Source organism: Dromaius novaehollandiae, chromosome 3 (genome assembly GCF_036370855.1).
Source record: "Dromaius novaehollandiae isolate bDroNov1 chromosome 3, bDroNov1.hap1, whole genome shotgun sequence".
NCBI classification, from domain to species: domain Eukaryota; kingdom Metazoa; phylum Chordata; class Aves; order Casuariiformes; family Dromaiidae; genus Dromaius; species Dromaius novaehollandiae.
This window is the reverse complement of record NC_088100.1, coordinates 128,771,724-128,784,070: the sequence shown is the minus strand read 5'-3', so window position 1 is coordinate 128,784,070 and position 12,347 is coordinate 128,771,724. Positions and strand designations below refer to the sequence as shown.

Below are 12,347 nucleotides of genomic sequence, written 5' to 3'. Positions count from 1 at the left end.
ATTATTTTGCTTGAAGGACAGTAGGATATCAAGAGAAGTTTGGTTTGTTTGCACTGAGGTATTTTGGTGTCAATATGAACATGGTTACATAAACAGAGAAGATTATTTTACATGTAGCATTTCATCATTTTCCCCTTATTTAGAATTACAGATAAATGCATATACGCACACACTTTTTTCCTATAAAATTGGTGCTTGTCTTGGCTCCTGCATATCAAGGGAAAGAGCTTTTAACATGTTATATACATGCTAATGATAATATAAGAGTCATCCGAAGCATTTTTAAAGTCAAGTAAATAAATACATTTTATTAAATAAGACAATAATTTAAACTGTTTTGCTCCAGTTTTTTTTTCCTCAGTCTTGCAGATAGTCCAATAGCAGTTACATTACTGTGAGGATCTTCCCATGTTTTTTATTCTACATACACCTTTTGTTTATTACAAAAGTCTTGTTTGGAATTTAAGTTTTGTGTATATCTCATATTGTAGGATAATGTTTTAATATGTATTATTTGCATTATACATATTTCAGAACCTTTTAAAGTGTGTACATACTCTATTGTGTTAAGCCATATTCTATATTTTTGTTTTTCCATACAGTAAATAAGTATTCAAGTTTAGGGGTATTTCTTTCAAGGAAGTGTGAAATAACTAAGCTGTCCATGGATGTAGCAGAATTTTAAAACTGGATTGGTGAACATTTTTCAAATTTGGGAGATTATCACTTAACTACAGATGTTTCAAATGAGATTTAAATTAATTTTCTAAAATGTAAATAAGCCAAATCCATTTAGTGCTTTGAATGTATTATTAAAGATGAAACTTAGATTGCCTTAGTAAAGCTTCTGCCAGGCTAATAACTCCTGGTTACCCTGCTAATAACAAAGGAATATCTCTGTTCTGCCTATGCTGGGATAAAGATTGTGTGTTAAACTGGTTTTTGAAATACAGGAGCTGTAAAATCTCTAGTTAGCCTAGGACTTTGTGACGATTGACTTTTATGTGTTGTTGCCTTGTGAGGTTACTTGCATAAATACTCATTGGTTGATTAGTGTTTAATTATTGTCTATTACTATGATACAGAAATCCAGAGAGATTTTTGTCAGAAACCCAGCATCAGCAGTGAAGTAATTATTTCATTTAACTGTTTCATGTTCTTGAAGTAGATTAATATCCTTGAAACATAGTTTTAAGATGTAAACTGTAAAGTGCAGTTTGGTAAATGGTGGGGTTTTTGTTGGTTGGTTTTAGAATACGTTGTTTTTCTTGATGTCTGTAATCTATTATGTTGCCTTGGATCAGGACTTTTGAAACTGGCCTTGTAAATTCTTATTTAAACATCCACAGAAATGCTTTGATTTTTGAAATGTACTGAGCACCCAAGCAATTCATGCAGAGCATGAATCAAACTGTTTTGAACTTGTAACGTAAGTTGGCTTCCACATAGGCATTTTACCCTACATTTCAAAAGTATGTAATGATTTCTGGAGGGACTTCCAGCTTGTCATGTGTATGGGAACTTGATTTCTGAAAAAAATACTGAATTTCCTTCAGGAGCTTTAAAGTTGAATCAAATGTTTGATTAAATGAACATCAAGATTTACTTAAAAAGAAATTCTCTGTGTTAATAGACAGAGATGCATGCCATAGAGTGCCGGTTAGTATAATCTCAGTATACTGCTCACTGTGATGCTTGTCATGACATTAGGGTAGGTGCTTTTCAAGATCTTCATAGCAGAGGCTGTCTTTTATATAACATTACCATAATACAAACATCAAGTGACACATCATTAACTTCTGCTACAGGCTCATCTGAGCTGGGCTGTTGTTCAAGTGTGGTCAGTATATGCCACTGAAATTGCCTTAGTATTTTAACCTGATTGTAACAGCAGCTTCTGTTACCTGTAAGTAAAACATTTTAGCTGCAGATTATTTAAATGCCTATAAATGGGAAAGTGGTCTGAGAAGAGATTGGGAGAGGACTCTCAGTCTATTTCATGTACATCCTCTGTTCCATTGCCACTTTTTTTCCAGGCAGCTTTGCTTGTCTGTTCTTTTTTTTAAGTATGTAAAGTGTTGAGGGTGCTAGCTTTAAATTCATCATCAGTCTGATGTTTCCCTTTTTGGGCATAACATTTTGTTAACTGTATCTAGCGTGATATGCTTTATTTTAGGATAATGTTATTCATTCATTTTCATAATTTTAGAACCTAAAATTAAAATGTACAATTGCAACAGTATATTTATCCTTTAAGAAAAAGCTGGTATTATTGGTATTTTAATATAGTATTTTGTTTTTTTCTACAAGTAGAAACCTTTGCTTAACTTTTGAAGAAACAGTCTATTTTAGAAAAGATTCACATTCCCCAACCTTGCAAACTACAAGCTGTGTATGTGTTCCTGGAAGTTGCTGTTGGAGAGCTTGCTAGACTACTTGGTGTTAGGAAGTGGTAGCCTCTCTGCTGGCAAACAAAGGTTTCAGCTGTAGAAACTTGAGATTGTGACACACAAGTGTGCATCTGCTGAAAAAAAGGGAGGAAGAGGGGGAACTTCACATGAATGTTGTTTTGCTAAAAGTCCATAAGAGCGTGTGTGGTGGCAACAGCAGAGAAGGGGAGAATTAATTAAAATTACCCTATAACATGAATAAATTGAAAAAAAGAATATCATTGTATTTGTACTTGCATGTATTCTATCTTTACAACTGAACTTTAAGCATATGTATTTTATTCTGACATGGCTCCTAGAAATACATGCCTCTGAGTTCACTGGAAAATTGAATTGCTTTTAGCAATGAGTCACAGAGCAAACCCTTATTATTAAATGCTTTTTAAATATTTGGCATTTGCTGTTAACTCATCCAAAACCATAGTAGATTAAATTTGTTCGATACAGGTCAAAAAATCCCATCTGCTGCTAAAGAATTGATACACTGAGCATTCGGATATCATGTAATTTTACTGCTGAGTTTGAAGCTCTTCTGGATGTTCCTGTTGAACTGAAATCATTTAAACAAGATCCTGAACTACTCGGACAAGTTGGCATTAAAGCTTATATGACTTAGGTGGGCAACAGAGCTTAGTCCTTCTTGAAATAAGAGTTGTTCAAGCCCAGAACATCACAATGGCAAATTCTGCAGCAATTTCATAACAGCATTGCATAGTTGTTACTATTAGTCATAAGCACTAAGGGAAAATGACAGTTTCTTTCTAGAGTGACTTAGGTGGTCTTATTCAGATACTTTTTGGCTAAAGTGAGGCATATTCTTTTACATTGGTTTATTTTTCATCTCATTTAGCAAAACTCCAATTATTTATGTCTTGCTGAGGTAGTAAATAATTTGCTCTTCTGTACCACAGTTAAAATAATTTTGCATTCTAGACTTTGAATTAGTTGAGCAAATTTAGGGGGAGAACGTACCCCTGTAACTTTTAACTGCACAAGCAGATGTGAAGTGCTTTTTAGAATCAAAGTGATATGTGAATTCTTTTTATGAATTGCTGCTGTAGTATCTTAAGAAAAAAGAAAACACACCTAATGAATTCAGGGATAATTTGATTTCTTGTATCAGAAAAAGTATAGCAGTCCAGTGGAATAGCTATAAACAGTAAAAATTTAATAATTACATTTAAGCTCCACCCTGTCAGACTTTGTCACAAGTTTTGTCATATGTAGTGTGACCCGACGCATCAAATAGCGTCATCAGCAGTTGCAGGGGTAAGAAACAAGCCTGATCTGTTCTTTCTCTCTCTCTCTCTCTCTCTCTCTCTCTCTCTTTCTTTCTTTCTCTCTCTCTCTCTCTCTCTTTTTTTACCTTAAGTCTATAAGTTTAGTTCACAACCATCCCAAATAGTTTCATGGCTAGAAAATCAGATATAACAAAAGAAATTATTGCAGACATTTAACTTTTAAATTACAGACTATCGGTGGTCCCTGCCAAGTCATAGTTCACACGTGGGAGACTCATCTACAACCACGATCAATAACCCCTTTAGGTATGGGCATCAACTGCATCTGTTTGAGGCATATGCATAAGATTGCTAATATGCTGCACATTGGTGTAGTGGGATTGATAACTATAGCTTTAAAATACTTAAATTTATTAACATGTTGCAGGTATAAACTTTTTCTTTGCACAACATGGACCTTATTCTCAAAATAGATATCAATAAATGTCTTAAAAATGGAGTGGAGGTGAAATTCTTTGCTGTCATCCTTAAAATGATGTGGGGCTTTTTTGCTAATCTGGAATTAGCACAATTTTTTGTAAGTTTCATTCTTTGAGACTAAGGCTCCATATTATTTTTCAGAGAAAATGTGGGGTGGGGGAGGGCATGAAGCACTACGATTTTTGTTTAAATACAAATTCATTAGTAAAATTTTAAAGCAAAAATTCTTAAGTAATTAGACATCTTTAAGTATATTGAGTAATATAAATAGAAACATGAATGGGCTTGTTTGACTGGTAACTTACCAGAAATTTAATTTGCTGGAAGAAAGGGTGACATGACAATTTGCATATAAGTTTCTAATGCTTTTCTGAACAAGGGAAAAGTTTTGAGATTTTTTTGTTTGTTTGTTTTCTTATAAGAGTGACTGAAATAATCTTTGAATGCAGTTTGTAATTTAGATCTCTTATGCTGCTATAGAATGGCATTTTTTATTCACTGTCTCCTCTGGGATATGAAAAACGTTATTTCCTCCACATTTATGACTTTACATCTATTAAATACCTTCTGAGTCATTGAAAGTACATGTCTTTTAGAAAGAATATGGTATTAAAGAAATTTTTAGTTAATCGTGAGTAGTACTATGATTACTGCTTTTTGTTATTTCATTTGGATTAGTGCAGTTAAGGGTTTCTCTTCCAGTAACAGAATGAATTTTCTGTATTTGTCAGTTATTGAGATCTAGGGAAGCAGTCTGTCCTCTGTTTAGACTGTCTCTAAATTGGATAACTTCATTCCAAGTAGATTTTTTTTCAAGTAACACTCAGTGCTTGTTTCATAATTGAATTAATATGTCAGAAACACCCTCTACAGAATACTGTGATTAAAAATGCCTAGTACCTTTTTAAATAGACCCTTAAGTTTATCAAATTAAAACTTAATTTTATCATTCAAGCTGAACTTCCCTAGGATCTTTTTCATTAAGAGTGGCTTTCTTCACAAGAAGTCTTTAATAAATTACAGAAAACAAGGATATTAGCACTTGAAGGCTGGGTAAAAAGTGTTCCTGTTAAAAAGTATCCCATTATATCAATTGTTAGAAGTACAATAGAAAATAGTAGGGTTTTGGAAAAATGACAAGCCGTTAATGCTAGTCAGAAACTGCTCATTATGATACAAAATTGTTGCCTAATGGTTATTAAAAATTGAAGGGAGGACAGTTATTCTTATGAAAAAGATGGGATTAATGACTGTAGAGGCAAAATTTTGTTAGATTTACACTTTAAAAAACTTTCATAACTCCTTTAGATTACTGTAATTCTGTTAATGCTGGTGAGTCTACTTAGTGCCTAAAGATTTCACATACTAGAACTTTGGAGAGGGTAAGGCTAAAAGTAAGTGTGAAATCAGTGTTTTGAATATTTTATCCTAGGATAGATTTCTGTCACATGGACAAAATTAGCATTTTAGTTGCGACTAACTTGATTGTAAGCTTTAGCTGTAAATGTGCAGAACAGCTTTCTTGTATGTTTACAAGAAACTTTAATGTCTTAGACACTAATGAGAAAAATATCTTACGTTCTAGCAGGATGTAGATAGTATCAGCAAAATACTGCAGCAACCTAGGAAAAAAATGCAACCTTGCTTTTCTCAGTTCAGATTACTTCAGGTAAAATGCACATCTTATGGCATTTCTTGTATTGGTTGTCTTTTCTTGCAGAAACCAAGAAAAAACATGAAGTTAGAATAAATTTTATGGAAGGTTGCAATAAATACACTTATTCTTTGTCAATTTCTCTTTTTCTGCTTTTTATTAGATATACTTTTTAGAAATGAAGTGGAAAAGTAGAATAGTTTGGCAATAATTCCTTATAGCATGAATACTAACTAGTTTATTTCATTCTTTTCCCCTCCCTTCAATTCTAGAAAATGAAATAACTATTGATGATGGATGCTTTGGAGTCCACAGTAAGTGAGATATATTGATCATTACCATGTATTTAATTTTAATGAGATTAAGTGTTACAGTTGAAAAATATTTTGAAATGCTAAATTAGTTTAGGTAGAAATTATCCATTAATGGTTGCTTTATACACTTGTATTTGAATCTAGCATTTGTGAATTCACATTCAGGCTGTACTCCCTTCTGACATTAATAAACATATTTGCAAAGAAAATTTGAAATATTGTCAATGTGCTGATGTTAAAGGTTGAAATTTGCAAACTCTAGATTATGAGCATATAAATTTGGAAAAACAGAATGGACTGTTAGCTTTCTCTTTAAAACTAGCCGTAGAAAAAACTCTTCCTCTCTAGAAAAATGTCTCTGCTTATACTAAATGAATGCAGTCTAACTCTTCAGTTATGCGCATAACTACCAAAACCTCCCATAAACTTAAATCTCATATTCTTGTGTGTGCATGTGTCACCTTAAAACTCTTTCAGCAGATATAATTTACCTCTCACTAAATGCTCAGTCTCTTAGCCCCAGGTTAACTCTTTCCTTTGTCATATCTCATGCTTGTCTTTAAGTTTTCACTTTTCTTCACATTCTCACCAAATCACACGTTTTTCTGGAACTCTTAAAAACTGTGGGATCGCCTTCAGCCTCTGGTTTGGCAGCTTGTGCCTCCTGACCATTGTGATCCTAGGCTCTCCGTGTCCTGGTGACGAGGCTGAGGATTTTCCTCCATGCTTCGTTTCTCCACTGTATCTATTGATACCTCCTGTCCTGCAAGCTTACGCTGCTTTACTGATTTTGCTTGCAGTGAGCTAGTATGACATTTATATTTCAACAGAAACAGGGAGTCTCAAGCTGCTTACGGATCTTCAGAGTTTCAGAATGTGTTTGTCCTTGTATTGAGAGATGCTGCGGCAAGGGACTGTTTTGCCTACCTTAGAGGCTTACTTAGCTGTTGATATCATGGATAAAATTAATACTGAAATTAGCTTTCTGCTTCAGATGGTTAACTCGAGAAGCTGGTGTTCCGATTTGTTTCTCTTGAAAGATGACACCATATAAGAGCAAGAGGTAGTCAGCATACAGTACCTGTTGCCCATTGTGTCTAGTTCAGGAAAGACACATGAAAGGATGCGCTCAACAATTGCTTCCTGGTCATAAGTGTGGTGTCTGGAAGATGGTGCCAGAGGAACTATATTTATAAAGCAGTTGCAAGCTTTGTATATTATACTGTGTGGCTCTCTCTTTAGAAAATAAAGAAAATTATTAAGGTGTCTTTACTGCTTTCTGTTGTTTAATTTTTGGCAGATGGTGTTAAAACTGTGGATGCTGGGTGGCTGACATGTCAAACAGAAATAAGATTACGCCTGCATTATTCAGAAAAACCACCTGTCTCAATATCCAAGAAAGAATTTAAAACATCAAGGTTTAGGTAAGAGCCTGCTCATCTCAGTCTGCAATTTAGCTAATGTTAATTTTCAACACCAGTCACTATTTCTTACTTAATTAATGTAGCTATTAATATTTTGGGTTACGAATAGGGATGTACAGTCAACCTGATTTCCAGATATATAAACACTTTGTAAAAATGTGATGATAATATTAAATCAGTAGTATGTCTCAGTTTCCTCATTTTATTATTAATATAATGTCAGAAGAGTTTTTTCTGTTTCTGAAAAGAAAGACAAGTAGTCAAACAAAACTATTCTAGTTTTACTGCTGACTTAATACTTTTCAGTTCTTGCCTTTCTGATAGTTGCCTTTCCAAACTCTTAAAAATGTATAAAGCAGATATGATACCACAGTTTAAGTAATAGGCAACAGGCTTCTTTCACAAGTATTTCTTCCATCCTTGCCTTGACGTTTCTTGCTTCTTGTCTGGAACTGTAGAGTTCTTAAGTAGTTCTCTGCTATTACATTCAGTGGTTTTTTTTTCTTTATTATTTTCCTCCTAACTTCTCCCAAAAAGCAGAATTGAAGGGCTGGTAGAGGTTGGGGAAAGGGAGAGGGAGAAGGCTGCCATTTTTTTTTTTTGTTACTACTTCTCCGTCTTTTTCTCCCTCCCAAAACATACAGACCCTCCCCATTTAAAATATGGTTACTTCTCCACTGGCATTACAGATCTCCAGTCAACAGAGATATAGAGATAATAGCAGTCTCTAATTGCTTTTGTTCCATATATACATCAGTTTGTTCTTATCTACAGAGGTGTCTTGAAAAGCCAACATTATAACTCCACAGTTGTCCAACAGAAATGTGTATCTCTCAGAGCGACTAAAAGAGCACGTGCTTAGCAGCAGCCACAAACATTCAGTTGTTGATGTTGATGATTACTGTTATTTTCAGTGCTTCTCGTTAGCCTTTCAGCATTATGAATATCGATCTTTGGAGAAAGGTTGTCTGTTTGGCAGCCCAGAAGGTCAGTGTGGGAGTGATTGCTGCCTCTTTAATCATTGGCCCAACTTTCACACCTACCCAAGTTCCAGTTTCAGAAATGACTCGAGCACACTATAATCTGACTAAAATAGGATTTAGTCAAATGATAGTCCCAAAGTCTGACTCTTATGGAGGGTTGGAGTATGCACTGCTCTTCTGTAGATGGTGGTGGTGAGCAGAATTATGACCTTCTACTCTAATGTTTTTTCTAATTCTTCAGTGTTCCTGAAGACACTTATGGAGTTTAACAATTTCTGTTTTGTATTTCTGCATGGGTAGAGTAAAATTGACTCTAGAAGGCCTAGAGGAAGAAGACGATGAGGAGGAAGAAGAGGACCAAGATAAAACATCCCCTCCTTTCCCTCGGAAAATGGCAAACACCTTGGAGATCTCCTTAATAAGTAACAATGAATATAAATGTCGACACTCTCAGCCAGAATGTGGCTATGCTTTACAGCCAGATCGATGGACAGAATACACTATACAAACCATGGAGCCTGATAACTTGGAATTAAACTTTGATTTTTTTGTGGTATGTATCTTTACTGTTAGGAAGTAACTCCGTCTGCTTTCTGGAGTTAAAAGAGGCAATTATCATGAAGATATAATTGTTAGTAAGGGCTGTTAACTCATGTTCTTGGTCCTTTGGAAGCTTGTAGATCAGGAGACTCTTCACTACTGCCCCATTATACAGAGAGATTTGAGTCTTCTCTGTACGGCACTAAAAGTTTTGCAGTTTCTGCTTATTTAGAAGTCAGTAGGGACTCAAATCTTAGTGTGCAGTATTGCATGTAGGCAGGTTGGTTTGATTTTTGTCCTGCATCCAGAGATAAGCTTTGCTTACCCTTTTTGAATCTAAGCAATATGTGTATATGAACTAGTTAAATTATAACTATTTGATCTTGATTTTAAGTTATAAACAGACATTTCTCTGAACCAACTAGTGCAAATTAAAACTGGGCACTTGCAACCTTTCACTACGTTAGTTATTTTGCACTCTGTTTTTTTTCTGAAATGTTTTAATATTCAAAGTCCTTTCTAAAAGAAAACAACTTCTGATATTGTGTATGCAGAAGAAAGTTAAGCATTCCCTTTTTGGTGTAAAAATGCTGTTAGATCACTTAACACTAATAATTGTAAAATAGCCACACAGATACTGAATTTGACAAAGATTAAATATACATTGTGCATGCTAGTTGGCCTCCTCCTTCCCGGAAAATTAATACAAAGTCACAAAGTTGTTTTAAGCATATATATTATTCTAATTTATCTTTGTCCTAAATGTGACTTGGACTTTTGATAAGATAGAATATTGCGTGTATGCGGCTTTGGTCTGAAAAGCTTATTAAATCTAAGAGTTTTCAAAGACAGGTGTATATGACTTTCTAGATTTCCACTGACAATTTCATATTCCTGGTGATAACTTGCAACACACTATTACATGAAAAAGATTTTGGCCTGAAATTAGTATTTTCTGTAATGCACAAGAGATTTGTGTGTTACATCAGTGTCTGTATGTATCTTCCTGAGGAGCAAGGTTTCCATGAGAAAGAAGAGTTAGCATTCTCACAAGCACATAACAGCAACTTACTTATTTTAGGAACACCTATGTGAGAAAGTACTACAAGGTGATGTGCTCCCCGGTCATGTGGCTTCTGCCTGCCTCCTGTCATCCACAATTGCAGAACAGGGAAAGAGTGCTGGAACTCTTACACTTCCTATTATGAGCAGAATTTCAAGGAAGACAATTGGAAAAGTTAGAGGTATAGTTGATGCAAAGAGGTGTACCTAACTTTACCTGAAATCATACATTTTCTATTGACATATGAAGCACTTGGTATTTTTCTTGTAGTGGACTACATAATTATTAAGCCAATACAAGGATACACTTGTGATATGAAGGCCTCATATGCGAAGTATTGGAAACCAAGAACAACTCTAGATGTTGGACACAGGGGAGCAGGAAATTCTACAACTACAACTAAGTAAGTTCATTTGTATTGTAATCTGAATATTTTATGTTTAGTTTTGTTGACATCAGTTGCAGAAGTAGCCAGTTTCAAGTTAAAAGCTACAACTCATAATCATTTAAGTCACTTGAATATCAATGGATACCCTGTAAAACAAAGACTTCCAATTTGTACTTCTGTTATTTTAATGGACCTCTGTGCTGTCCTGCACCTAATAAAACCTTTTTCATTGCTGTTATTTCAGACTTGCTAAAGTTCAAGAGAACACTGTTGCCTCTCTGAGGAATGCTGCTAGTCACGTATGTATGCACATGTGCACACACCCAGTACTCATGCAGTTAAAACTAGCTGACTTCTGTGCTTAGCTTTTCTGAGTCAATATGACGTTAAATGTAGTGGTATAAACTTATGTGCAAATAATGGAGCCACTGCGGCAATTCCCTGGGAGATATGAAGGGGAAATAATAGCTCAGTTTAGATTCTCATTCTTAAGTTCCTCAAAAAAAAATTTCCATTTAACATATTCTTGTGTTGGTTCTAATACAAGGAAAATTTGAATCTCAGCTCTCCAGATCCATAGGGTTGTGAATAATTTTGAACAAGTGAATAAAATCTTGGCTCTTTTAAGTCTGTTGATATATTCACGGGTGGTGAAGGTCTTACTCAGGGACTGCTGAGTGCCTAAAATTGTTGCGCAGAAGTCTCAAAAACAGGATTTCTGAAGTTAACCTGAAAAAATACTTGGGATACAAGTTGGTAGAATAAATTAATCTTTACAACAAGGACTTTGACTCCTATGGTGAGACTCAGTTTGGGGGATATTAACTTCAGATGCTTAAGTTCTGTGATGGAAGTGTAGTCAGTTTTATTCCTTACAAAAATCTCAGTCACTGAAGTGATCTGTGATAAGATTGACCTAAACAAGGAAGGCAGTGAGGCATTGCAGAAGCATAGCCGGAGCCTGAAGCAGGTTCAGAGACTGCTTGTCCAGCTCCTGTTTTCATAGTGAAGAGCTGTGGTTGCTATTAGATCAACTGTCTCTTAACTTGTAAGGTTCCTTTTCAGGTACTTTTCCACTAATGTGGATTTTTACTTAACATCCTTGAAGTTGTTCAAGGATGGGAGCTGAGCTTTCTGGACTATCATGCTTATTGGCTACCAGTTACTGAACACTGTACTCCCCAAGAGCTAGAGCTGAAAGCTCACTCGCATTTGGCAGAGTAATTTGAACACACTGTCTAGAGCATACATTGAATGCAGAGGAAGTGAAGTCCCCAGTTACCAAAAGATCCTCTTGAACAGTATGGTACTTAACTTCTGAGTGGACACTGCAGGTTTGTGGACTGCTCTTAAAAAAAAAGTCCACAGGGAGTGTGCTTCAAGGCAGAAACTTACTGTAAACCAGGATGCAGCCTCACCAGAAGAATGCTTGTTACTTTTGCAAGTTGGAAAGGCTGAAAGCCACTGCTGTAAAATATTTCTGATGAGAAAGGGGCTGAAAACAAACTGGTCCCCTGTTCTTCTGTACTGATGGAAAGAGAGTATATGAGTCAGAATGGTAATGTGAGGAATGGTATTCTTGGAGGATTTTCAAAGGAATGATTTGGAAACAGTCTAATACACCAAAAATGTTTTTCTGCCTCCCTCTCTTTCCCTTTGTCTCCCTGTATAAAGATTATACTTAAAGCTCTTTTTTAATCTTTCTTCCTTTCAAGTTTAACAGAAGACAAGAACAGAGAGTTGGAAAGGACAGGAGAGTACTGGATCCAACAATTTCTGCTCTTGCACATGTGTATAACATACTACCATT

General features: G+C 35.2%; 1 protein-coding gene across 1 annotated transcript in view; it reads left to right on the top strand.

Annotated features, from left to right (window-relative positions):
- The window catches only part of GPCPD1 (glycerophosphocholine phosphodiesterase 1), a 50,202-nt gene that overhangs the window by 19,621 nt on the left and 18,234 nt on the right, over positions 1 to 12,347 (top strand). Inside the window, exons 5-11 of the mRNA XM_064510099.1 lie at positions 3,922 to 3,997; positions 6,098 to 6,139; positions 7,440 to 7,563; positions 8,847 to 9,099; positions 10,168 to 10,330; positions 10,420 to 10,552; positions 10,782 to 10,836. Of these exons, the coding sequence (XP_064366169.1) occupies positions 3,922 to 3,997; positions 6,098 to 6,139; positions 7,440 to 7,563; positions 8,847 to 9,099; positions 10,168 to 10,330; positions 10,420 to 10,552; positions 10,782 to 10,836 (846 nt within the window). The remainder of the gene's footprint in view (positions 1 to 3,921; positions 3,998 to 6,097; positions 6,140 to 7,439; positions 7,564 to 8,846; positions 9,100 to 10,167; positions 10,331 to 10,419; positions 10,553 to 10,781; positions 10,837 to 12,347) is intronic.